Raw genomic sequence first — 25623 nt, 5'->3', positions numbered from 1 at the left:
GACCGATTTTGACGGGACTTTCACTGACAGATAGCTGTTGTTATAAGGAGTAACTAAGGCTAATTTTTATATCGAAATTCCCACATGAAGATACACAATAGGATTAAAAAAGAACTCATTTACGCACGCGGGTGAAACCGCGGGAAGCAGCTAGTCTGCGAATAAAAATATAATTGAAATTGTAGGAATCATGGAATCATCCTATTGATTTTAACGGTGCGCTTTGCCTTTAATTACACACTACCAAATGCCAATCACAATTTATTAAGGAAAGTATTATAATATTGTACCATGATTGTACCCTTATAGACTATAGTGCTAATGCCAGGTCAAAGGATTTGCATTTAAAATAGGTAGCTCTCTGTAAAAATGCTTGACAATAAAGAAGAACAATAAAAGTACCTATTAATTTTAAAATCCATGCTAATAACAGCTACATTGTTACTTTCGACGTTGAGAGGCTGCAAAAAATTTTAAATAATTTTTTATCGACACTTTAGGTCTTCTATAGGTAGACCGCTGGATTCTAAAAATTGTCAAATAGCGAGTAATATACATAATCTTAGTACATAATATTATGTTTCCAACATCACTGTATCGGACCGTGGTATCAGAGGTAAAAGTACGTTTTATTTTTTTTTAAATATATTTTTAGTAGGGGAAAAACATGGCACAGAGTATTCGCGTTACTTAAAATCGTTGCATGTTCAAATTTTAAATTGTTTTTTTGTTTGTAGTAAACAAGTAGTAAATAATAAGTAACTATTATAATTTTTTTTTCATATTGGAATGCTGAAATATTTTTAATAAAGAGTTTCGAGTGTTCGAGTTAGGAATGTTGGAAGAAAATATATAGAAAATCCTGAGAAAAAATCTGATTAAATGGAATCCACACTAAGTACTTCTAAAAAATATAAAAGTAAAGTAATTTATAGTGTTATATAAAATTTTCAAAAAAATTGCACACTAAAATAAATTGTCCTTATTTGTACTTTTCTCTGTGGTGCACAATAAAGTATTTTTGTTTGTTGTTTGTTTGTTTGTCCATTCTTATAAAACTAAAGTAAAAAAAAATTCAGTAACTGTTAAATTTTCTAAAATAATTTTAAATATAATTTGCAGTGAAATGACACATTCATTGGTAACATTGTTGCAAAAATGCTTTATTGAACGCATCGACAAGATGAACGTGTTTTGATTTTTCCTTCCCGCCGGCTCTTGACGGTTGCTTTTGGCACGTGCAATTTTTTCACACAAAGTAAAATAGAAAATTTTCGCTCTAATTAATAGTTAACACTGATGCTGATTATCGGAAATTAATCTATTCGGTGAGTGTCTTGTAATATTCTTATCTATTTGTGTTTTATTTCGTGCGCACGTGTTTGTGTATCGTAGACACCAAAACAACCATTTGCATTTTGCATTTACGAGACATAAAAGCTACGATATGGTTTTAAAAGAAGGTAGAAGCGTATATGTATATCAAACAAAGTGTTCATAAATTAAACAGAAATCGCACGTGAAGGAAACTCCGAATAAGTTTATAGTCGTCATTTGTTTTTGTTTACCTGCAGATTATTAGCAGTGTTTAGCAATGTCACCATCACCGATCCGATGCCGTGGGCCATGGAAAATACAAAAGCGTTCATCAGAGCCAGATCGTTGGCTCGACGAAATGGGCTTTTTTCGCAAACATACAGCTAGAGACTCCAGCTGCCTTTTTAGGGCAGTATCCGAAAACATATACAACACACAGCGATACTATCACACAGTTAGAATAAATTGCATAGAATTTATGGCTTCTAACAGGCATCTTTTTGAGGGGGTACACAAGTTTTCTTTTAATTATTTTCTTTATACTTTTTGAGTTAATATATTTTCACATTAGTGTTTTGTTTTGTAGTCATTGAGTTGTCCCATTGAAAATTATCTCAAAGAGATGTCGAATCCTTCTGAATGGGGTGGAATTATTGAGGTGTCAGCCATGAGCCATTTGTATAGGTAAGAAGTCTCACAGAGTTTTATTTAATAATCTATTGATCTCTTTGTTTACCGCTCATTATAATATCTTGCAGACGAGACTTTGTAATATTTGAAGCAAACAAAGGTCCACAAACAAATATCTGCAATGGTTATGGCAATACTATATATTTATTCTATTCCCCTGACACTAAACACTTTGATGCAGTATACACCAAAGAATTTATTAACAATTCTGCATTCTGTCAATGTAAGTCTATCCGTTCACATAAATAAACAACATTTTAAGGTTTTCCAATTAATTTTATATTTTATTTTCATAACATTACATTCTAATTGAGTTTTTTTTTCTTTTTTATGTTATGTTCATTATAAAATAAATATGACAAATGTTATATAGCACTTGTGTACGAACTTCTGTATGATCGTGTGTACCACCTGGAGGACTTGTCTTATGCAATTGAAAAAATGCTTCATGATAAAGTTTCAAGCAACCACATTGAATACTTCCTCCCTGAGAATGTGGAGCGATGCAAGAAACAGAAAGAGAGAGCTAAGATTTTCATTGAAGAAAGTAATGAAGATGACAAAGATAAAAATAATAATGCTCTTACATTGAAATGTAAACATCATACCAATGATGTTGAGAAAGCGAGTCTGTTTAAGGAATCATTGAGCATCTTTGTGTTCAACCGAAGCCTCATACAGCTTGAGAATGTCTGTATCAATTGTCTAAACGTAAACAGTGCTAAAGTACTGCTTGATAATGGAATAACACCATTTCCTTATAAAGTAGCAAAGGCGTTAGACCCTGACATTTATCGTAACATTGAATTTGATGTCTGGAGCGAAATGAGAAGAGGTACTTTATAATTCAAATTGTGAAATCATTTTTAAAACAATCAGCTTTATAGGGATGATATATTTACAGAATTACGGTTTGGAGCTCGATATTCGGATGGCACTACTTTGCAAGTAGGCGTTAAGTGCTTATGCAAGTTAGACGTAGACCAGGCTGTGCCGTACCATTGTCATATTCAGGAAATGGGACAGGATGGTGGCCCGTGCTTAGTTTTTATCGAAGAACTGGGAGAAAAACGTATTGTAAACTTTGATCAATTGGAACCTCTCCCAGTTGAGGAAATTAAGCCTTGGGCACCTCCATATAGATACTCTCGAGCTAATTCTCAACTGCTCAATCTTAGCCAAATGCTACAACAGATAGGTTTGTTATACTAAACATTTATGTACACTTATACATATTTCAATAAAATATAAACTTAATTGTCAATAATATACTGCATACTTCAAATAGAATTTTCAATCAGGTAACATCGCGCGTAAACAAGGCTTAAAAGCTAACAAGAAATCTAAAACAGATGAAATGAGAGTATCTGAGAAGGATAAGAGTAAAATAGATTGGAGCGAGGACAAAACAGATATGTCTTACGGCACTTACTATCCTACTTACCAACATGTGGACTATTATAACTTTCAACCCCTACCAGTTAGTGAAGTAGATAGGTGGTAGAGTAGGAATTAGGATTATAAGCATCACACTTGTACATTTTTCTTTAAAAATACATGAAAACATACATATACCTATCTACAAATATCAAACAATACAAGTGATTCAAAACTTTATTAAACTATGCGTTTTATATTTAATTTTTAAAATAAAGAACATAAGCCGTTAAATAACACCTTTTATTATTTAAACGCCTTTAACGTCTTTTATTATTTAAATTACAAGTGCAATGCTTATGTTTAAATCCATATCGTAGCTGGGTTAGATGTAGTTGTGATTAAGTTGTCTTTGTGGAATATTTGGGTTAATAAGTAAATATAGTAATTAATTATTTTATTGTTTTGGGATTATAGTGTTGGTAGTCATAATCAATTAAACGGTGTGGGTTTGTCAGTATTGAAAAAATGTAGTGATAAAGATTGATCTTCTACTATGTGTTTTAGTATGTTAACATCTTAGTTTATTAGTTACCAAGTACATAGTACAAGATTAACTTAGTTTCGGATTAGGTAGAAATGTGTGAAACATTCTAGAAAATTGATTAGTCAAATAAAAAAAAAAATGTATATTTCAGGTTGAAATAGAAGCGGTTCCCCTGATGGTGGACTGTAGGACAGCGGGCGCTCCGCCCCAAGAAATTAACGGCTCCGCGCCGGACAACCACACTCAGGTATTCACCATTTTTACATTAATTATGTATGTGTATATTTATTTGTGCCCTGCTCTACTCCTATCCTTTACTTAATTTCTCTGTGTACAACCGGTTGTCTGGAAGAAATCGCTATTTAGCGATAAGGCCGCCGTTTGTTATAATGTATCCTAGGTTAAGTCTCAATTTGTAATTTATCTTGAGCTATAAACCATGAATAATTATCATTTACTAGCACAATTTGTCTGCTCCGAAAAGGATTATTGCTTCCTATTTTTGCATTTGCAACTGTCCGTTCTTCGTTAATATTTCATTAACAGTATTTATCATTTACAAGCACAATTTGTCTGTACCAAAATGGACAGTTGTTTCTGTTTTTGCAAATATCTATTCTTGGTATATATTCAACTTTGAGCATAATATGTAACCTAAATGTAATGCACCACCACCATAAAATATGTAATCCTTATGTATTTTGGGTTGTCTGGCAGAAATCGCTTACAGCGATTAGACCGCCCTCTGTACCTATTATAACTTGTATCACTCATATTTTGTAATCTTGTATTTTTGTGTGCAATAAAGAATTTTTCATTCATTCATTCATTCAACTTTCATTTGTCATAGTGTGTTGTTAAAATATAGCCTCGATAAATAATTTTTAATAGCAATCGGGTGGTGGGGACGTTGGCAACACCGTCAGCTCGTCCGCTCGCGCCTCCACGCCCGCTACCACCAATTCTATCACCACTTATACTGGTAAGTCACTTGTACCAACAAGTCACCTACATACATTTTGCAATTACTTTTTATCTTGTACTAAATAAAAAAGCATAGTCGTAACATGATTATTTATTCAGGATTTATAATTTTATTTATTTTAATTTTGTTACAACTTACATTATGGCAATAACATATTAAGTTTATAGTTTATAGGTTAATAGATTTTCCATTTTGTTATAAGTATTTATGGTTTCTTTATTAAATAAATAAATACATAAATCCATACTAATATTATAAATGCGAAAGTAATTCTGTCTGTCTGTCTGTTACTCAATCACGCCTAAACTACTGAACCAATTTGCATGAAATTTGGTATGGAGATATTTTGATACCCGAGAAATGACATAGGCTACCTTTAATTGCGAAATATGTACCACGGGCGAAGCCGGGGCGGACCTCTAGTAATAAATAAATATTAAAGGACATTATTACACAAATCGACCTAGTCCCATAGTAAGCTCAATTAAGGCTGCAGTCTAGCAAAATTGCGTTTTCAACAAGTTATTTGACAATTTTTTCCCGGCTAATGAAATGATAAACTGAATTTTTTTTTCTTGTTTATCAATTAGTGTTATATACGCAATGCGCGTGAATTTTTTCACATTTATAAAGTTACTTTATGTTACCTTAATCAGGCCTTCAAGATAAGTCTCTTTCCCCCAAAATCATTTCGAGCTAAGTTTGTGCACTCACTACGTTGCAACCGATTACAATTTACATAATCTGATCAGCGCATTATTATCCTTATATAGTCGTTATTAAAAACTGCTGAATACAATTGCCGAAAAACTTATGATTTTCTTAATTAGAGCGTTATAAATTCATTAAATTTCCCATTTTTTGCCTTACAAAATCGATTGATAAATACTGCTAAAAGTTATTTTTTCCATTAATTTATTCGAGTTGGTTGAAGACCAATGTGTATTAATCCTTTAAAAAAAATTTTTTTTGAATTTTGATAATTCTTTAAATATTAAAAAAATATTTAAAATAATAAGGAAAAATCCTAGCGAATTTCTTTAGTCGCGCTCCTTGGGCCGGAGCGTTCTGACGTGTGCTCTACGCTCGATTTTCCTTCATACCGAAGTGAAAGTTGCTCTACTTCATTAAATTTAATATTTTTGTTAATTGATTATTTTTATCTTAGTTTTGTGCAAATATTCGTATTTTTAAACATTTGATTTCGATATGGAAAATAAACGAAAAAAATACGCGTGTAACTACTAGAAAAAAAATTATCTTCGAACATAAAGTTAATGAAACCAAATAGATTGCAAAGGTGATTGGCAACAATTTCTTTATTTTACGGGGTGTCAGTAAAGGGATGTATATTTTTTTAAAACTAAAGTAAGCTCATAAATTTTCCTATAATATAATTTTTTTGAAATTCCAAAAATGTTTATTTTTCCTTTGAGAAATACGAAATATAATATAAACTTGTATTGAGAACTTGAACTTCCCAAGTTCATCCGGGGAAATCCCAATACGGGGAAAATGATTTGTTTACTCCAAAATTGATCCGAGGTGTTTTAATTTTTTCTTCTAGTCATTTTCAACGTAGCGGCATGTTGTTTGATTATTAATTTTGTAACTTAAATACAGGATGTTGGTTTTATATTCTGATCTTACAGACGCGCTGACAAATTTAGTCCACCATTTCTAGTTTAGTCTAACTACAAAACTACCAAAAAACTCTAAGTACCAATATTAAAACGAATGGATTATCATCACATCATCAATATTCAGTGGGGTTGAGAACTAAACAAACAGAAGTAACAGAGACGCGAAGAATAAAAAAAGAAGACGAAAACGATAATTCGTTGATGCTTTCCCTTTTCGACGTATTGTTAGGGTACATCACCAATCTGCAAAAAACAAAACTGATGATTCCCAATTGCTGATTAAAAATGAAAAACAAATAATCGACAACAGTGGTGAAAATTTGCTGATCACAATGAAACATCCTTCAGTGGTAGCAGATTTACTCATTTAAAATGTATCGGTGAACAGCGTAAAGGAGAGGAGGACAGGAAAACATTATGAATGTGGATGGTGGATTGTATACAGGGTGTAATCGATAAGTATGTGCAGGCGATTATGACGTTATTATTGCAGGTATCAAAAAACTTAAAACTGATATCGAAATTACTTTACCTAATGAGCAAAATGACAATAATAACTTTTTAAAAGTATAACGAGAAATATCTAAAAAATTTACTTTATACACTCCCATATCAAAAAGGGAAAATGGGACTAGTAGAAGTTAAATGTCTAATTCCGGCAAAAGACATGAATGCGGAAGATGCGGTTAAAAAAAATTTAATATTTGAAATACAATGCAAAAAATAACACTTTTGTCATAGTAACTAAACGTTGCAGAAGCAGAAGTCTGCTTATTTGCTGTTTGGACTGGAGTGAATCATTCGTTAAAAATAGAATATATAAAAAAGTATGTAACGTTTAGGCAAAATAAAATGATGGACCATTATTGGATTTTACATAAATTGCCTACTGTCAGAATTGATTGATTCGAGACTTGAGTATTCGATGCCCATCAAGGACCCATCCTATATCATTCAAGCGATTGAAAAAAAAGAGATAAATCCAGTGCAACCGATAAAGCATCAGAATGCTAGCAAAAGATTTATTAGGTTTATCAATATAAATCTATATATTATACATAATATAATAAATCTGTAGAAGACGCGAAGACTGACATCCGCGCGGACGGAGTCGCGGGCGGAAGCTAGTCAGAAATAAATATCTTTTGTTTTCATTTGCGTATTTTTCTATTTTATAATTTTTTAACACAAACATTACATTTTTTTTATTAAATACAAAATTAGTTTATCCGTTTTATTAGTTAAACTGAACAACTTTCACTAAGAAACTTAGGTCGAAAAAAATGTATAGAGTTATGCATTTTGTATGGAAAGCTTATTTTTTTTTATATTTCGTCCAAATTTCTTTGTAAAAGTTGATCAGTTATATAAACATGAAGTTGAAGATATCAATAGAAAGTATTCGCAAATTTTGTGTACTGATAAAAAAAAATCACCCGGTGTAATTTTCACGAAAATTGTTTCAAATTGTCATTTTTGGTACTTTACGAATATTAAATTATACGAATGATTTAATTTTTAAAAATTAAGTGGAGCAACTTTCCCTTAGTACATTTGTATTATTTACATATAGGATGACAGGATGCATTTGTTTGCACTACTAGACCAAGCCCTTAAGGCTTGTGTTGTGGGTACTAGGCGACGATAAATAATATAAAAATGAATCCCAAAATGTGTTGGTAAGCGCATAACTTGAGAACGGCTGAACCGATTTCGATAATTCTTTTTTTATTATATTCCTTGAAGTACGAGGATGGTTCTTATGTAGGGAAAACGTAAATATGTACCACGGGCGAAGCCGGGGCGGACCGCTAGTATTTTATAAATTCATCACACAAATATTTGCCCTGACCGGGGATCGAACCCGGGACCGTCGGCTCAGTAGGCAGTTACTTTACCACTGCGCCAACCGCGTCGTCAAATCTAGCCCGTACAATAGTTATCAGAAGAAAAAAGTGTGTTTGTACAATATTTAAATCTAAATTCAATACTATCTCGTACTATCTTGAGATTTATTTGAATTCATCTCATCAAACCTAGTTATGTATAGTAAAGTTATAAAAATTGTCTTCATATTATGTAAACATTATTTAGTCTTCACTTAAGAAAATTGTTAAAAAGTTAAAACGAAATTGTTATTATGTAAACACGAACATCATTATAAACCTCAGTGGTCACAACTCTACACTTATGTTTGTGAACCTTATTGTTTCTGATAATAATTTAAAAAAAAGACGGGTTGCACTCCGGGAGTGCTGGCAGAAGTGAAAACTTGATTATTAACGTTCAGCATGTTTGTTAGTTTGGAATGGTATCCGTCTTACCCATGGAATATAAGGGCTAAAAAAAAAAGTCCGTCTTACGCTTTTTTGATCAGGCCACGCGTCCTGACGCGAGTTTAAGATTTTATACCCAACGCCGTTAAAGAAGTTTTCACTTCAAAAAAACCTTTTTCATTACGCAGGTGGGAACCCGCCGCTCACGCACATGTCATCGAGCGTGCCGTACAACTGCGCGCCGTACATGTGCGGCGTGAAGTCTGTGGTGTGGTGCGCCCCCCACTCGCCGCAGTTGGCCGGGGCACATGCCCCACCCCCACCCCCGCATGGTGTCAACCCGCACGTGTATAAGAGTGTGCAGGCTAATGGCGCGGATCTGCCTATGAACGGTGGGTTTTAGGGCAAAGTGTAGTGTAATTTTTGCCAGTTTTTGTTGGTGAAAGCTGCGTTGAAAAGGTTAGTGTAAGCTAATGGCGCTGATTTGCCTATGAACCGTTTGTAATTTTACACAATTGAATTTACCCTTGAGGATTTAATTTTAACTTGGTTTGTGTATGATAAAAACTCGAAAGTTTTGCATCAACAAACATGACACAAGAATGATGGCAAAAAAACATGATTTTAAGCTATTGCATAGCTTCTATCGCGGGCCTTGAGCGCGGGGACCGAATCCAGAATCTCCGTAACGAAAAAACCTCACGCTCCCCACTCCGACGGGCACGGAGGTGTGGCTTGAAGCATGCAATAGATTTACCGCGGCAGTCCCCGAGTGCCACACGTCTTTTTATTTTTTTTAATTTGAACAGACATCCCGACACTCCGCTACTACTTCAACCTGGGCGTGGAGTGCACGTGGGCTGCGTACGGCCCCCCGCAGCCCCCGCCCCACGCGCCGCACCACCCGCCGCCGAGACACTACTCGCCCGCCGCTGTTGCACAGGTGACACTCACACTCACACTCACACTAACACTCACACTCATACTTACACTTGGACTCACACTCACACTTACACTTATACTAATACACATCAAACTCAAACTCAAACATTTATTTATTCAATTAGACTTCTTCGAGAAGCACTTTTGAAACGTCATTAAGTACATATTTTTAACATTTACCACCGATTCGGAAAGCAGTATCTACGGAGAAGAACCGACAAGAAACTCCATAGTTGCTCTTTTTAATCGTGTCAGTTTTACAATTTACAATTTAATTTTACAAATTACATATGTAACATCATAATATATTATAGTAATATGTCAAAGAACTGTCCTATGGTTTTTACGCGACAACCCTCCATGGGTTTTTATCGTCCATATATTCCTTAATACTGTAATAGGCTCAATCATCGTCACTTAAGCACACACAAACGCACACTTACTCCACTTGACAAATGACACTTAATCCAACACTAACACATCATTACTTAAGCGCACACAAACACTTATTCGTATGCTAACAATCATTCTGACACTAGTGTATATTCTTTATCCGAACCGCGACGGACTGAAAATGCTCCCTGAGTGTGTGCAATATGGAAGTCTTCAAGCGTAGAGTGAACAGCCCCCCTAGACAAGTGGCTTTCTATTAGCGTAAAGTTCAATAGAATAGATTATGAATGTATGAGATTGAAAGCCACTTGTCTAGGGGGGCTGGTACCTTCTAGGGAAGCGCGTACGGCGTACCATCTTAGACCACATCTCAGCTTAACATCAGGTGAGATTGTGGTCAAGCGTTTCCCTATTCTCAATAAAAAAAGTATATTACTAACTTTAAAATTCACACTAACACTCCGTCAAGTGCATACACACACACTAACACTTTGTTGCACACTACTACTTATTTAAAGATAAACAACTGTCGTAAATATTCTCAACTCACAAATATTAAACATTGCTATTGTTTTTAGGACATGCAACAAATGTCGCTGCACGAGAGGCCGCACGACAAGCACAAGCCGAACGACAAGCCCCTAGGGCCCTCTGCGCCTAAGGGCAATGGGCAGAGGCCCTTGCTGGGGCCACGGTATGTATCATCATTATCATTTTAAATAACTTATTGAAAAAAAATATATTTCATTGTATTTTATTTATTTAAAAAAATATTTATTTTTAAACAAAGCCCTTGTTTACTTCTGGTGAAAGAACTTTTGGAATGGTTTGAGTTATTTTTGGAACAATTAATTACAAAAAATAGTACCTTTTTTGCGACTTCATCCAATGTTATCGCTCACAAATGCTTTATATTATTACTATCTACATGTAAATATCTATACAAAACAAAAATTTTGCAGTTTCAAGCGCGGCAACAACCAGGACAACAACCAAAGCAACAATCACAACCAGAACAAAGGGCACAACAACAACATGTCCAACAAGGGACCTAACAATCGGTGAGCTGTTTAATATGTGAAATAGTGGCTTATTAATGAATTTATTATTTATTTATTTATTATTTATTTTAGTCTAAATGCATGCAAAGTGGATCATCTTTGTTTTTTCGTATGTATACATATTTGATTAGAGACTTTGTGATTGTTTTTTTTCTTAACTGGCTATGTTTCAGACTTTCAAAATCCAAAATGATAATAACCAATAGCTCAACACAAACATTTTATTCAATTGGATTTCTTCACATTTTTCACTTTTGAATCGTCATAACATATTATTAATGTTTACCAACGATTCGGAAAGCAGTTTCTATGGATAATTGACTTATTTCTTAACAAGTGACCATATAGTATGTTTATTTACAGCCGCAACTCATACGTAGACAACCGCACCCCCTCGTACGAGGAAGGCACGGTAGGAGTGGGGGGAGGGGTGGTGGAAGCGCCCTTACTGACCTTCCCCTACGCGCCCTACCCCCCGCCGATATACCCCGTGCCGTATTACCATATTGATGAGCCTGGTGAGTCAAATATTTGAGGGTATCTATATAAATTTATAAATTTGAGGGTATTTTTAAAATTAAAACAAAGGCTAATTAGAAAAATTAAGAAGTTTGAAAGACGATTTAGGTTTTTGGACTTTAATAAATGTTTACAGCTGTTTATAGATTAATATGACAAAATTCAGAATTATGTCTTATATTATAGTTCTATTATGTTAGTGTAAAATGATATTATACCCTAAAATCGTATTTTTAAAGCTAGAATTTCAAACTCTCGTAGAATATTCTTTTTTTTTTTATATTCATAATAGTATTTAATATACGAGCTTTACCAATCACCATATCTCGCTGAATTATATATTAGACTATGCATTAGACGCGCTGCGAATAATCACTTTGTTAACTGTGCAGCAATAGTACGTTAAGTAAGTAAAACAATATTATGCTGATCTAGCGCTGCAGCGAACTTCAATTATAACAAACATGAACAAAATCGTTCCACAATCAAGTCTATGCAAGATTATACATATCAATATAAATATTCCAGCTATGATGGGCATGATGAGCGGCATGAACACGATGGGCTACATGTACGAGGAGGGCATGGAGTTCGGCGTGCAGCCCGTGTACCCGCCCTACCCGCCCGTGCCGCACCCGCACACGCCGCACGTGCCGCACCAGCCGCACACGCCGCACCCACAAGTGCCGCACCAGCCTCACGTGCCGCATGTGCCGCACGGACAGCATGGACAGCATGTGCACCAGAATGTGCACGCTCAGCCGATACATGAGCATAAGTAGGAGGATATGGGGATAAGGTTAGGGTTGCCACTGGACTAGTTTTACAGTAGGGAGGGTATTTTTTTGAGTTAAGTAAATTTTTGTTATTTGTAGTTGTAGCGTACAGTTGTGTATAGTTTTGTGGAGATAAATTTTAGTTTTGGTAAACAATAAATATAGTATTTTCTTGGTTTAAAAATCTTTTTTTTTTTGCTATTTTTTAATTAAATTGTTTGTATTTTGTACGTTCCTGTTATTTCTTATAGTATTTTATGAAACGTTTGTTTTATTTCACAGTTTAAATAGTCTATCCAATTATATGTATCAGTGGCAACCCTAATTATATTACTCCAAATCTGATAGTACTTCATTCAGTAACATTAAAATCTGGTATTCATAACGATTCTAAATTTTGCTCGAATATAATTTTTAAAGAATTTTCTACAGCTTTAACTACATATATGAAACGCGAAACCATATAATGTTAGTAAATATAATTTCCCGGTAAAAATACTAGATTTTAGTAATCCTGAATGAACTACTTTTCAGATTACGTCGAAGGCTAACGTGCTATATGTGTGTGAGACAGTGATCGCCACTAAACATAATTTTAAATCTCATTTGTATCTCAATCCATGTAAAACATATGAATCTCACTGATATTTTACTAATCTACTGTATAAAAATAAGTCGGGTTTTCCTTCCTGACGCTATAACTCCAGAACGCACGAACCGATTTCCACGGATTTGCATTCGTTGGAAAGGTCTCGGGCTCCGTGAGGTTTATAGCAAAGAAAAGGTGTCTCTGGTTGCGAAACGGAGTTCGCCCGGTTTGCTACTTCTTATAGATATAAAAATAAACATACATAAAGAACAGTAAGTTTCGTTTATGGGTATTATAAAAAAAAGTATGCCAGTATTATACAGTAATTTAGCGTTAAAACTCGAAGATCTCTTAAATTTAAAATATGTCATTAATAAAAATCTATTGCATTTTTCACATGTTCCTCTTTGATAGGCGATCACTGTTCTTATTTAAACGAATGCTCAACTTTAAAAAAACGATATTTAAAACAACCAAGTAACAAAAAAATATCATAAAAATTATCTAAATAAATGAAAATATTGTTAATTTCAAATAAAAATACAGATTTTTTTTTACAGAAAGGTCTAAAAATACAGTTTTTTTTTTTTTCAATATTCATAATATGTAACATATTTTCATTTATTTAGAATAACGGATCCGCCATTTTGACATATCGGAACGAATTTTTGGCTTTTTTTTTTCTATTTTGGATCTGAAATTTAAAATTACCAAATAAGCGTGTACTTAAAATAACATAAGTTACAAAACGGTTTTAAATAAAAAGCAACGATTTTGCCATCGAAAACATTACATTTGAAATTTTATAATAAAAAAATAAAAATACCTTTAATAACAACTTAAACCGAAAAAATATTCAATAAATATGAACGAAAAGTTTCCGTATTGCAAAAATGATTCGTATTTCATACGCCATTGAATTTAAATTACAGTTTAATAGGGTGACCATATATTAATTTACTACACCGTCAAGTAATATGGTCATCCACTTGTATTATATATATAAATAAAAAATATAAGTGTTTGTTGGTCTGGTACTTAAGGATTGAGATTGCAGTTGGACCAAAGGGCTAGCACCTGTTTGTGGCTGAAATATAAGAAAAAATCGATTTTTTTAGCCTTCGAAGAGTATACAAATTCTATTTTAATTTATTTTGACGGTTGAACGCTTTTAGTTAACAATTTTTTTATATTTTTTACCATTAAAACATCACATTTTAAAAGTCTACGTAGTCTATGTTTAAAAAATACTCATAGCATATCATATAGAATGGATTTTAAGAAATATTTCAGCCATAAACTAAACATCACACAAAATTAAAAATATTCGATTGATTTTATTCAAAAATTGCCGTGTTCAATGGTGCTGTTGAATATATGAAGGTTGACAGGGTTCCGTAAGATTTTAGTAAGATACGAAGTTATACACTAGCCATGTAGGTTCTGTATCATTCCTTACTTAAGCGTAATTAAGTTTAATGTTACGGTAACGTGGAACGATGGACTGATATATAACTTGGAAAACTTAAATGACTTATCCCACTTATATTATAAAGGCGAAAGTTTGTGAGTATGGTTGTATGTTTGTTACTGTTTCACGAAAAAACAACGAGACGGATTTGGATGAAACTTAAAAGTAATACAGTTAACATATGAGATATAGAAATAGTTGTTTTTGCGTCCGCGAGTGAAACCTAATTATTTTGTTAAGGTTTATCAAACAGTATTCCAATTTAACGTACGTATATAACTAAATATGATATAGAAAACAAAAAAAAAAGTATTATTGAAGAGTAATTGAGTAAAATCTGTATTTTATATTAGTCTCCCTCTTTCATGATCTCCACACACTTTGTTTATTACTGAAGTATTAATTATATATATCAGTCCATAGTTTTTCATGATTTTAAAACCCACATACGCGTTGATCGCGCTATCTCTTAAACGGGATAGTCATTATATTACGTTGTTCCTAAGTCGAGTCAAGTTAGAAATTGTATTCATTATTACGGGCTGGTTAAGAAATTCGTTAATTTTAACATGATTTAGGGCCGATTTTTCAATGCTTGGATAAAACTTATTCGTCGAATAATGTATAAAATTACCATTTTAAAAACGTATTCTAATTGCCCGTATTTGACAGTTTATGTGACATTTTAATATAATCGTGTAATACTTTATTTGACGGATAAGTTTTATCCAAGCATTGAAAAATCGGCGCTTAAGATGACAAATAAGACAACAGTGATTTTGAGGAAGAAAGTAAATGTTTGGGTAATTGATAAAGAAGATTAACATCATTTATATGCAAGTAATGTCAGTTGTTTCAATTTTTAATTTAATATTTGTAACAAAACATATTTAAATGCCATATCATTAGTGAATATTTAGTTTGAATCTCATCAAATTCAATCTTAAATTAAAAAATGAACAAACCAATTTAATTACCTACATACAATTAGCGTATTTCTTATACCGCCCTTTAATATCAAGTCCATCTTGTATATGCAGAATCTCCACAAGATAATTATTCCATGATCTCATTCGAGTGTGGTTAAAATTGGTGCTTGGATAGCAGTATGTGCGTCGTTGGGGTCCAAAAAAATGGTTAGCGGGGCTTTTTTATGTCCAAGTTGCATGAAAACAAAACTCCGTTATATCGTAAAAAGAAAGAAATAAAAACATTTAAAGATTTTGAAATGGAGTTTTAAAAACTACAATTAATAACTGCCATATAAAACACTCAAGTCAAAATATTGGTTGAATGCAGGTCATATACCAACCGGATAGCACTGAATTCTAGAATTTATGATCCAAAAATATTTTTTGTGATAATTTTATTATTATTAATTCCCAATAAAAAGAGAAATTTCCAAGCATAAAGGCCCCATCGAATAAAATAAGTTTATCTGTACATTTGAATAACTAGTCTTAGCATTTATACAGAATGCATTTAATCTTTCCTTTGGAGATACGTCCTACAATTTTTGAACATTTTATATGCATTTAAATGGAGAAACAGCAAGCGAAATTTCTAGCACTTTACATGATTGCCATAAATTTTGACAATATACGCGCAACTAAATTTAAGAAATATTTTTGGAGGGTTTTAAAGTTTTGGCTGTGATTTGGAAGTAAAATTTGGAAGGTATTAGGTCGGTATTGGCGCGAAAACCTTTAACAATATTCGGCTATGTTTTTTCCACGTATATGTGTATGTATAGATATTAAGTTAGATTTCAAAACGGCTTTATCTAGATTTATTCAGGATAATAACGGCAACTTCAAATTCACTTGAGTTATTGTTTTAAAAACAAAATTCTTTATTCCATTTTTACTTACAGCTCTGAAATTGGTCTAGTGAAGCTGTTTTAAAATCTAACACTTCGTGTGTATAAAATATAGTAATATGTGTCTATATCTAGGTGTTGTAAGTGCTAAGCATAAAATATGTCTGCGAACTAGTAATATTATGAGATACATTATCTGGTCAGATAATATGAAAAACTAGGGTTCCGAAAGGACAGAGACAAGTCGCGCAAAACTAAAAAGTCATGACAGTGCGGTGTAGAAAAAGTTCGCGCCAAAATAAATGTCATTGATGCTTATTGCTAGTTCACAGACTATAGGGCGTATTCAGAAAGAAAGCTTGAAACTTATAAGCGCTTATCGGCGCTTGTCATGTTCATATATTTTCCTGTCATTTTCCTGTCAGTGCTGGTAACCCGCGCAGGAAAATATATGAACATGACAAGCGCCGATAAGCGCTTATAAGTTTCAAGCTTTCTTTCTGAATACGCCCATACTATTACTATATTATACGTGTCTCTTTAATCTCTGAATGTGTAAGTGTTGTAAATTAGTTTTTTTTCTAATATTAAAGTGAGGTTGTCTGCAAAAACTCCGCCCAATAATTTTCGATTTGGATTTCATAAGAGAACATTTATTATATTTTTCATAATAGGTATACCGATATTTTGTTTGTACAGTGCGTTGTTGAAAAAGTTTAAAAAAGATAAAAAAAAAGTTGTGTGATTATATATGTGAAGTGTCTCGGTGTCTCAGTATTTGTTTTAAATATCTAGGGGTTAGTTTTATGTTAGTTGTTAATTCATGTTAGTAGTACTTTTTAGTTATTTTTGTAAGATTAGTCCGTTACTTTAAACAAGTCGAACGCCGTTGAAAGTCGAGAAATGTGCCAATTGTTTTGGCGTAACTGCCATTCGAACAAAATTGTTGTCCATAACAAGTAAAACTGTATACGTAACAAAATTGTGTTGTGAATATACTTTAAAGTTAGATGTATGTCGTAATTATATGGTTGTACAGAGCTCAAAGAGTTATTCCGCCTGTGGAATATAATTTGTATTTTTTTTTTCAAAATTCCCTTGAATAAAGTAAACTGTTTTTTTCAATTGTTTGTTTTATTTACATCCTTTGGTTTTTCCTTCGTGTCTTTTATATTAGAGTTAATAATAGAACTTGCGAGACGCCTGATGGTAAGCGATCAGTGATATTTGCAGAGGCCTTAAGCTTTTATGTGGATTGCAATAGATTGTTGAACAAATAATAAATAAAATATGAATATGGGAAAAGACTGAGATGGGTTAGGAAAGGATACAGTCATTTAGTTTATACGTTTTATCCAATTATATTCATTAATTACCTACTGCAATTTTCTAAATTCATTTCCCAATTTTTTTAGTCAGTATAATTACCTACTTATCGTGGAATTACTGAAAGGCTACTGGCAATACTTTAAAATCATAATATGAGGTCAAGTGAATTATTTTCATTGACTCGAATTACATCTTTGAATGGTATCAGTAAAAGCAACAACACTCAACTAATTATCTTTAGATGTAACTGGCCGTGTATGAACACAATAATCTCCACAAGAGCATTGTACCGTGATATTTCTCTACATTTAATAAAACTCTAAAAGTGTCTGTATCGATAAATATCTTAAAAAAAAAGGACTTGGGGGTTTTAAGAGGTACAATTCTGTTGTTCTAATCAGCTTCTAGAACTTTTCTCTATTTCCAATATGCTTGATTGATTACGCAAAATGTATAACGTGGAATTGAATGAAGTTTAATAGGAATCGCATAAAATATTACCTAGTTTTATTTGAGACTTAAGGTACTTAACATTTACATATTATCTACTATGGAAACGTAGACGCGTGCGTAGCTAGTATAATAATCTTACATACATAATATTATATACCTATTAGCAACCACACGCATTGAGCGTGTCAACTCGAAAGAATCTAAACTTGTTCACGAAGTTAATCGCAAATAGGCGACCAGTTATTACGGCCGTGTTTCTTGTTGAATTTGTTATTCAAAATCGGATGTTATACGGTTGAAAGGTAAGTTCTATAAATCTGTAAGCATTTATAATATTTTGTTATTTGTTAATCACATTATTTGAACGGGAATATATTTAAATGATTACATTGTTTGCACTGGATTCTTTTAGTATCCATTCGAATAATTTTAATGGAAATTGTAAAGGTAAGTATCTTTTAATACGTTTTGTTGTTGAGTGCTCAGTGCACAGTAATTATTATTGTACTCACTGTGTCAATGGATGGGATATAATATAGATGCGATAAATATTATATAGGGTCAACCGGGGCAAATGCAACTAAAAAATAACAAGTTTCAAGTTTGATCGGTTGCAGTTATCTCCTTTTATATTTGGTCATTTATTTGACCCATATAGTGATTTTTGTATTTATTCAAGATTATTTTCAACCAATCAAGCAATACAGTAGTCTTATAAATAACTGGTAGTGAGAATATTTCCTAAAATTGGTAGAAAAAGTTACATTAACCCCTAGTCGGGGGTAAATGCAACTAACTGCCATAGCTCTTCTTCTATTTCATATAAAACAACGAATATAGAATATATTTATGAGATTTCATGTTATTCATAGGATTTTGAACTGGATTACCGTGTAGCAAGGACGAGTTTTCAGAAAAAATCTTATTTTTCTGATTGTGGGGCAAATGCAACTATTTGTTAGAGAATTAGTGTGGGGAATGCAAAAAACTTATTCATCGATATATTTTTATTATTCTATATATATATACAATAACGTTATCTATACAATAACGTTGCGATCGTAGATGGCGCCGCATTATTTAGAGGAAAAACTCATGTACCTACTTTGATTTACCACTTTAAATCGCAACAAAAAAAAATAACAGTGTACTACCTACTAAGTCAATTTTAGTTTTTGGTCAGAACAAATAATATTCTTTGTGTTAAATATTGTTTAAAACGTAAACCAAACAAAATACGTTTATTAGTTAATCAACCGTTTACTAAAAATTACTTGAACAATCACAGAACTATCCTACCTATCGTTTTTAGTTACTTATATTCTTTAACCACGCTTTATCTAATTTGAATTTTACTTATGAACCCGTCTCTGGGTATAATATCGAAGAAATAATCGATGGTTCTTCTTTAATTAATCATAAAGAAAGTATATTTTGACTACCAAGAAGGATACATAATAAAAATATCGATACTGTCACATCACTAGTGTTTTTAGTTTCATACAAAAATATAAGGGGCTATTGTAACTAACCTCACAGTTGCAATAACCCCACAGTGAAATTTTCATGAGGCAATTGTAACTGCATCAATAACACAAAATAGAGTCAACTAACGCACTAAAAATATAAATGAAATAAGCTTAACGGCTAGTGATAATCGTGTCCAATCAAAAACACCTGCAAAAAATCACTCCTAAACAATTTTTTTGTCTGCAAAAATCGACACCTGTTTTTACGCACACCAACTTCAAAATAGCGGTTTGACACAATGGCCTATCAATCAAATAGTTTTCATCGTAGGGGCACCATTTATTACTTGTAAGATTTATTAGTCGTTGAGTTATTGAATCATAGGTGGCGATTTATTACAACAACTCTAATAAATTAGTTATGATAACTAGTTGCAATAGCCCCATAGTTGCATTTGCCCCGGTTGACCCTACCTATGTATTATTTTAAGAACTTAATATAAAATGTAAAAAAATGATAGCATTTCGTTTATAATTTTGTATTGCTACATCAGTTAGACTTGTTGTAGGTGCTTAAATGTTTCTATAAAAATAGTTAATTATTTAATACATTTTGTAACCACAGATGTCGGTTAAAGTAGAAAAAATATCGGATTCCCTGAAGTTAGGTGAAGGACCTCACTGGGATGAAAAGCAACAGGCGTTGTTTTTTGTTGACATCGATGGGGCTGCCATTCATAAGTATGTTCCTAGTACTGGAGAACATACATTCGGCAAACTTGGTATGTAGTTATTAAAACCATAATAGATTAATACATATTAAAAATTTCATTCAGTAACTATTGGGTTGAAATAAATAAATTAGTTACGTAAACGTAAAAAATAATTGGCATACGGTGTAAATCGATACAAATAAAAAAATTTAATGTCTACTTATTCGTATTCTAAATAATGGTGTTTTTATAAAATGCTCTTATTTAGAAAATGAACAACAGATATAGCTATGAAAGGTAAGCAGGTATATCATAACAACAGTAGGTTGATGAATTTAAACCGTTTGTACAGCTAAAACGGCTGGACCGATTTTGACGGAACTCGGATTGGCCGATAGTTAGTAGTTGATGTTATAAATTATGATAATTTGCATGGTGCACAAAATAAAGTAGACTGATGAAAATTTTACCATGTTGGATAAGAATAATTAATGTCGATAAATTTATCATTAAAAAAACATTTAAACATATTCATTCCGTTTTAAAATAAACAAAGTGAACTGTAACACGTTGTGTTAATTGATAAGGGCAGCCTAAAAACACTCACATAATAGGTACCTATTTTAAATATTCAGTAAGTAAGATAAGGTAACGGCACCAGTCGTGGACAAGCATCCAGTAATGGACAAAATAAATATTAAATTTAAATATTAAGACCAAAATTAACGTTATATAATTTGGCAATACTTAAAATAAAAGTTTGGTTCATAAGCTATCAAAATACGACATTTCATCTTATTCGGCCAAAATGTTTGAAGATGGCAGAACATTATGTTTAGTTGCTGCGACCCGTTTCGAAGAAATTCGTTTTTACTAAGAAAATCCTTAAGGAAGTGAGGACACAATTTTGGTTATAAGAATTTTTGTATAAATGTCAGCAAAATTTGATATTACTTTTATTTATAGTAGTTAAGTGTACGAAATATTACACGATTTAGTATCATGATAGGTTATGTTGTTTAAATAAAATTCATCAGTGTCCATAACTGGATTTAATTCTATGGATATATCCATTTATGGACATATGTCGAAAATAAACTTTTTTTAAAGGTATTAATTACATGCGCTTTTCTGTATTGTCTTTTCTTTCTGATTAATAATATACCTATCACGACCATTTCAAACAAAGGGTTCCAATATTGTACAACAATTGTCCATGACTGGATTTGCTTTGGTTCCTATAATGGACATTGATATTTTTTGTTAAAATTACACTAATGGGTCCAACAACATAATATCTATCTAAACATGAAGAATATATTTTAGAACAATGGGTCATTATGTGCTGTGCGACTCGTTCTCGGCTTCATTCTCTATCACTGCGTAGAGAAGTCGCATACTTATGCGTATTGTAACGCATCTATCATAGAGAGTTCTCTGATGAACTGTTTGGATCGTTGTCTGCTGCTAAATTCCACCACCATATAGCACACACGCTTAAATTTCATCCACACCATCTTGACAACAGTTTAAAAAAAGCTTTTTGCCTCGTGCTACAATTTGGAATCCATATCGATGGACCGATCAGATTAAGGCTGCTGGCGGATTCAGATTGGCGATTCACTTCACAAGTGTAGCGGAATGCCAGGAAACAGAGAGATATGGCGGAACATCGTGAAGTGGGTAACATCTATCCCCCTAGAGTGATATATGACGAAGAAGAAGAATTCCCAAATTGGATGGAATGGCAGTACTTTTTTAGTTATATTTTTCATCCCTGACTTATTGAGAAAAAAACCATATTGGTGTTTCTTAACGGACATGACTCGTATTTAACAATGCATTTGTCCAATTTTTGCCTAGAAAATGGAAATTAAGACTGTTTTAAATATTATAAGTACGCAAAATAATTAATAAGTACTATTTTTTATAAATACATCCCCGATTTATTGTATTCCAATCATCATTTTCAAGATTCTATTGATAACTATAAGTCTTCTCCAAGTGTAAATAACTGGAGAAACTACATTAGGTACAGTCCATAAATGGGTGTTCATAACTGGATGTTGTCCAAAATTGGGTGTCCATCATTAGATTTTTCACTGTCCAACACTGGTGCAAAAAAGTGGTTTTTTAATTTATAAATAACTTCATTATTTATGCATTGTAATCTTTTTTCTAACATTGGTTACGTTAAACTAACATAGAACTAAAGGTATAACTAAACAATATCCAATAAAGTTAAAAAACCTACGAGAAATTTGCAAAAAACTTCAATTTTTTCCTTAATCTGTACAAGACTGGTGCCGTTACGTTACTTAGGACAATTAATACATAATAGATAGACTTTTGCGATACAACAAGTCTGAAGTGCCTAGTTGTTAATTGTTTGGTAATTTAACAATTGTTACTATTTTCAAGGTTAGTCTGGACAAGGTCTAGACTAGACCTATGATAACAATTATGAGTTACAATTAATATAACATATTATGACAAGATCTTCAATGGCGCCTTTCTAATGTAGTAGATAATAGATTGTAGAATGAACACTTTACACTTATTGTAGTTACTTATTAGTTTTTAGTTGTTACGCCGCGCTTTGAGATTGTACCTACTCATGTACATGAAGTACACATGTACCTCCATAAAGATGTAGAACTTTTTGACTAACTAAAAAGATAGCACTGGCATTTTAAATTAGAATAATTTTTAATATGTATTGTATTATTTATGATGTTCTACAGTCTATACACTGTACATAAAAGGCAGTTTAATTTTATTCAATACCTATCTACTTACTGATAAATTGATAATTAATGCAACTATCTGCTAGATTTCGTCTGCGTGTGCCCACTTCATGATTGCTTGGTTTAGAAAAATAAATATAATAATTAGGTATGATATTCACATCCATAACCATCTGTTCGTTCAATTTATTCTGACAAAGTCACAAACAAAGTAGTTACCAATATCTGTTCCAAATTCCAGCAAAAACGGAATCTACAAGTATACTAAAAACTACCAGGTTCACAAAGTCATGCCTGATTACCAGTAATGAGTTAATTATCGACGATCTATTGTCTTTGACTTGGCATAGTTTTTATCTTTACAAGACGAACTATAATACCTTTAAAATATTTCTATTCAAAATAATCCACCATATCATTTTCAGACGGCCGGGTAGGATTCGCAGTTCCAGTCGAAGGTACAACAGACCAGTTCATAGTTGGTGTTGAGAAGACGTTCCAGGTTGTTCAATGGGACGGCAAGAATGACAGTAAGGTGACTGTAGTGAAGGTCCTGGGGAAGGCGGACCAGGATGTGGACGCCCCCACCAGGATTAATGATGGAAAAGCTGACCCGCGTGGAAGGATTTTTGCTGGTATGCTTTAGGAATTTAGAACTAGTTATTTTCCGTCACTCGTTCGTTTTACCTAGTATAGTTTAGTATTATCACAGAATACTTAATGGTACAGTTATTATCATTAGCTGTGGCTATCTTCTATTTTATATTTAATAAGTGCATAAGCGCCTCTTGATGCGTCGATCTTGATTATTTACTAGAAAAGCGAGTAAAAGTTATACAAAACAATAAACGCTAACTTTTTTAGTAAATATTTAAAATACCTACTCGCGGCAAACCTAGCACAAGAAGAAGAAAAACATAAGCAACATAATTTTTATCTACTTATAGGATAGTTACTTTTATCTACGATTGAATCTGTTTCTCGAATTACGATCACAATTCAAAATAGCAGTAGTATTACACAATTTGCATTATTGTTTTTCAGGCACTATGGGTCACGAAGTGGCGGGTGAAATTGTTGCCAACTTGGGCTCGTTCTACCGCATGGATAATAGTGGAGCCATTGTGAAGCTCTGCGATAAAATTAGTATATCAAACGGACTCGCGTGGGACTTGAAGGAAAATGCAATGTATTATACTGACTCGTTTGACTATAATATACGCAGATATGATTATAATGTGGACACTGGAGAAATTTGTAAGTAATTTAAATTTGTTCTACTTATTTTCTTTATGACAAAATCATTACTCCAAAATCTAATGGAATGAAAAAACTATTTATTACACAATTTAATTTATGGCATTATATCATTCATTCTTCATTGGATTTCGAACCAATTTTTGAAAAAAGTTTTATGCATATATACTTCGTTACGTATTCAAATTTAACGAAATTAATTTTAGCCAACATGAGATACATCTTCGACTTCAAGAAGAACGGCATCGAAGGTCTGCCAGACGGAACAACCATAGACAAGGACGGTAATCTATGGGTTGCGGTCTTCTTCGGCTCCTGTGTGATTCAAATTGATCCCCGTACGGGGAAATTATTGAAAAAGATCCCCATTCCAGCTGAACAAGTGACCTCCGTGATATTTGGCGGTCCTAATTACGATATTCTGTTCGTTACAAGCGCTTGTGTTAACATAGATAATAAACAGAAACCCGCTGCCGGTTGTACGTACATGGTAACTGGGCTCGGTGTGACTGGGTTGCCAGGTTATAATTTTAAATTACAAGCATAAAATTGTACCTAATCAATGATATTAGAAGTAAAAAGGTGAGGCTTTGTGGATAGCTTACTAACACAACATTCGATCTTCATAAACGGCACTAACGCACATACGATTAGATGTCAAAGCAAAATGGCATGAATCCTGGAGAGCCTTTTTACACTTTTTACTTGTTATGAGTTGTTGCAGTACTTTTTACTTGTTGTTTCTACGATGTATACTGTGTATTATCATTGTTAATTACTGTTTTATATTAAAGTTTATTATATAACTTGTTTTACAGCACATTTGACTTTTATTTGATTGGGTAACTAGTTCCTTTAATAATTAATACCTAATTATAATTGTAAATTATCTTTTTTATTGAACAATGTTATTCAATGATATATTATGTAACTATTATCCTATTTAGCATCTATAGAAGTTATTAGTTTAAAATATAAAATCAATTATGATTGACGTAACCCTACAAATGATATCTTTGACTAAGGTTACTAATTATGGAAAGCACATAATTATATAACTTTGAGAGCATTAAAGAGTACACATTGTTACCCATTACCCATTCATACCCAAAAATTATAGAAAATAAAAATTGTCATTGTTACGAGGAATTCGAACCCTTGCAAAATGTGACGATTAATTAAATTTCCATTAAGAAATAGATTGTGTAGGTGTAGCAGTGAATATTTCTAAACATATTTAAAATCAACAT

General features: G+C 32.7%; 2 protein-coding genes across 2 annotated transcripts; both read left to right on the top strand.

The window, feature by feature from the left end:
* Positions 1 to 1594: 1594 nt before the first annotated feature.
* LOC149902655 (deubiquitinase otu-like) lies at positions 1595 to 12532 on the top strand. Its single transcript, XM_090109519.1, has 14 exons — positions 1595 to 1825; positions 1904 to 2001; positions 2076 to 2230; positions 2381 to 2842; positions 2912 to 3205; positions 3309 to 3487; positions 4083 to 4178; positions 4823 to 4913; positions 9024 to 9227; positions 9645 to 9778; positions 10749 to 10864; positions 11133 to 11231; positions 11595 to 11749; positions 12279 to 12532. Exons 1-14 carry the CDS (start codon positions 1595 to 1597, stop codon positions 12530 to 12532), a joined length of 2568 nt encoding a protein of 855 aa, XP_089965645.1.
* Positions 12533 to 18351: 5819 nt separating this feature from the next.
* On the top strand, positions 18352 to 25195 carry LOC149902654 (regucalcin-like). The gene is made up of 5 exons (XM_090109378.1): positions 18352 to 18489; positions 20282 to 20438; positions 23542 to 23751; positions 24161 to 24373; positions 24580 to 25195. The coding sequence occupies exons 2-5, from the start codon at positions 20282 to 20284 to the stop codon at positions 24918 to 24920; spliced, it is 921 nt and encodes a 306-aa protein (XP_089965504.1). The 5' UTR covers positions 18352 to 18489; the 3' UTR covers positions 24921 to 25195.
* Positions 25196 to 25623: the final 428 nt, after the last annotated feature.

The sequence above is a fragment of the Colias eurytheme genome, chromosome 14, assembly GCF_061535395.1.
Source record: "Colias eurytheme isolate Ceu_HAF_F1 chromosome 14, ilColEury1 Martin Lab GWU primary, whole genome shotgun sequence".
Taxonomy (NCBI): Eukaryota; Metazoa; Arthropoda; class Insecta; order Lepidoptera; family Pieridae; genus Colias; species Colias eurytheme.
Note: the sequence above shows the minus strand (reverse complement) of the source record. Positions and strands in the feature narration are given on the sequence as shown.

What these genes read in the sequence shown, in the direction of transcription:
- LOC149902655 (XM_090109519.1), top strand. Translation starts at nt 1,595, where the DNA reads ATGTCACCATCACCGATCCGATGCCGTGGGCCATGGAAAATACAAAAG. An exon ending in ATAACTTTCAACCCCTACCA is followed by an intron (nt 3,488 to 4,082) that starts GTTAGTGAAGTA and finishes TGTATATTTCAG; the next exon opens with GTTGAAATAGAAGCGGTTCC. An exon ending in CGCCCGCCGCTGTTGCACAG is followed by an intron (nt 9,779 to 10,748) that starts GTGACACTCACA and finishes TATTGTTTTTAG; the next exon opens with GACATGCAACAAATGTCGCT.
- LOC149902654 (XM_090109378.1), top strand. Translation starts at nt 20,282, where the DNA reads ATGTCGGTTAAAGTAGAAAAAATATCGGATTCCCTGAAGTTAGGTGAA. An exon ending in ACATACATTCGGCAAACTTG is followed by an intron (nt 20,439 to 23,541) that starts GTATGTAGTTAT and finishes TATCATTTTCAG; the next exon opens with ACGGCCGGGTAGGATTCGCA. An exon ending in GCGTGGAAGGATTTTTGCTG is followed by an intron (nt 23,752 to 24,160) that starts GTATGCTTTAGG and finishes ATTGTTTTTCAG; the next exon opens with GCACTATGGGTCACGAAGTG.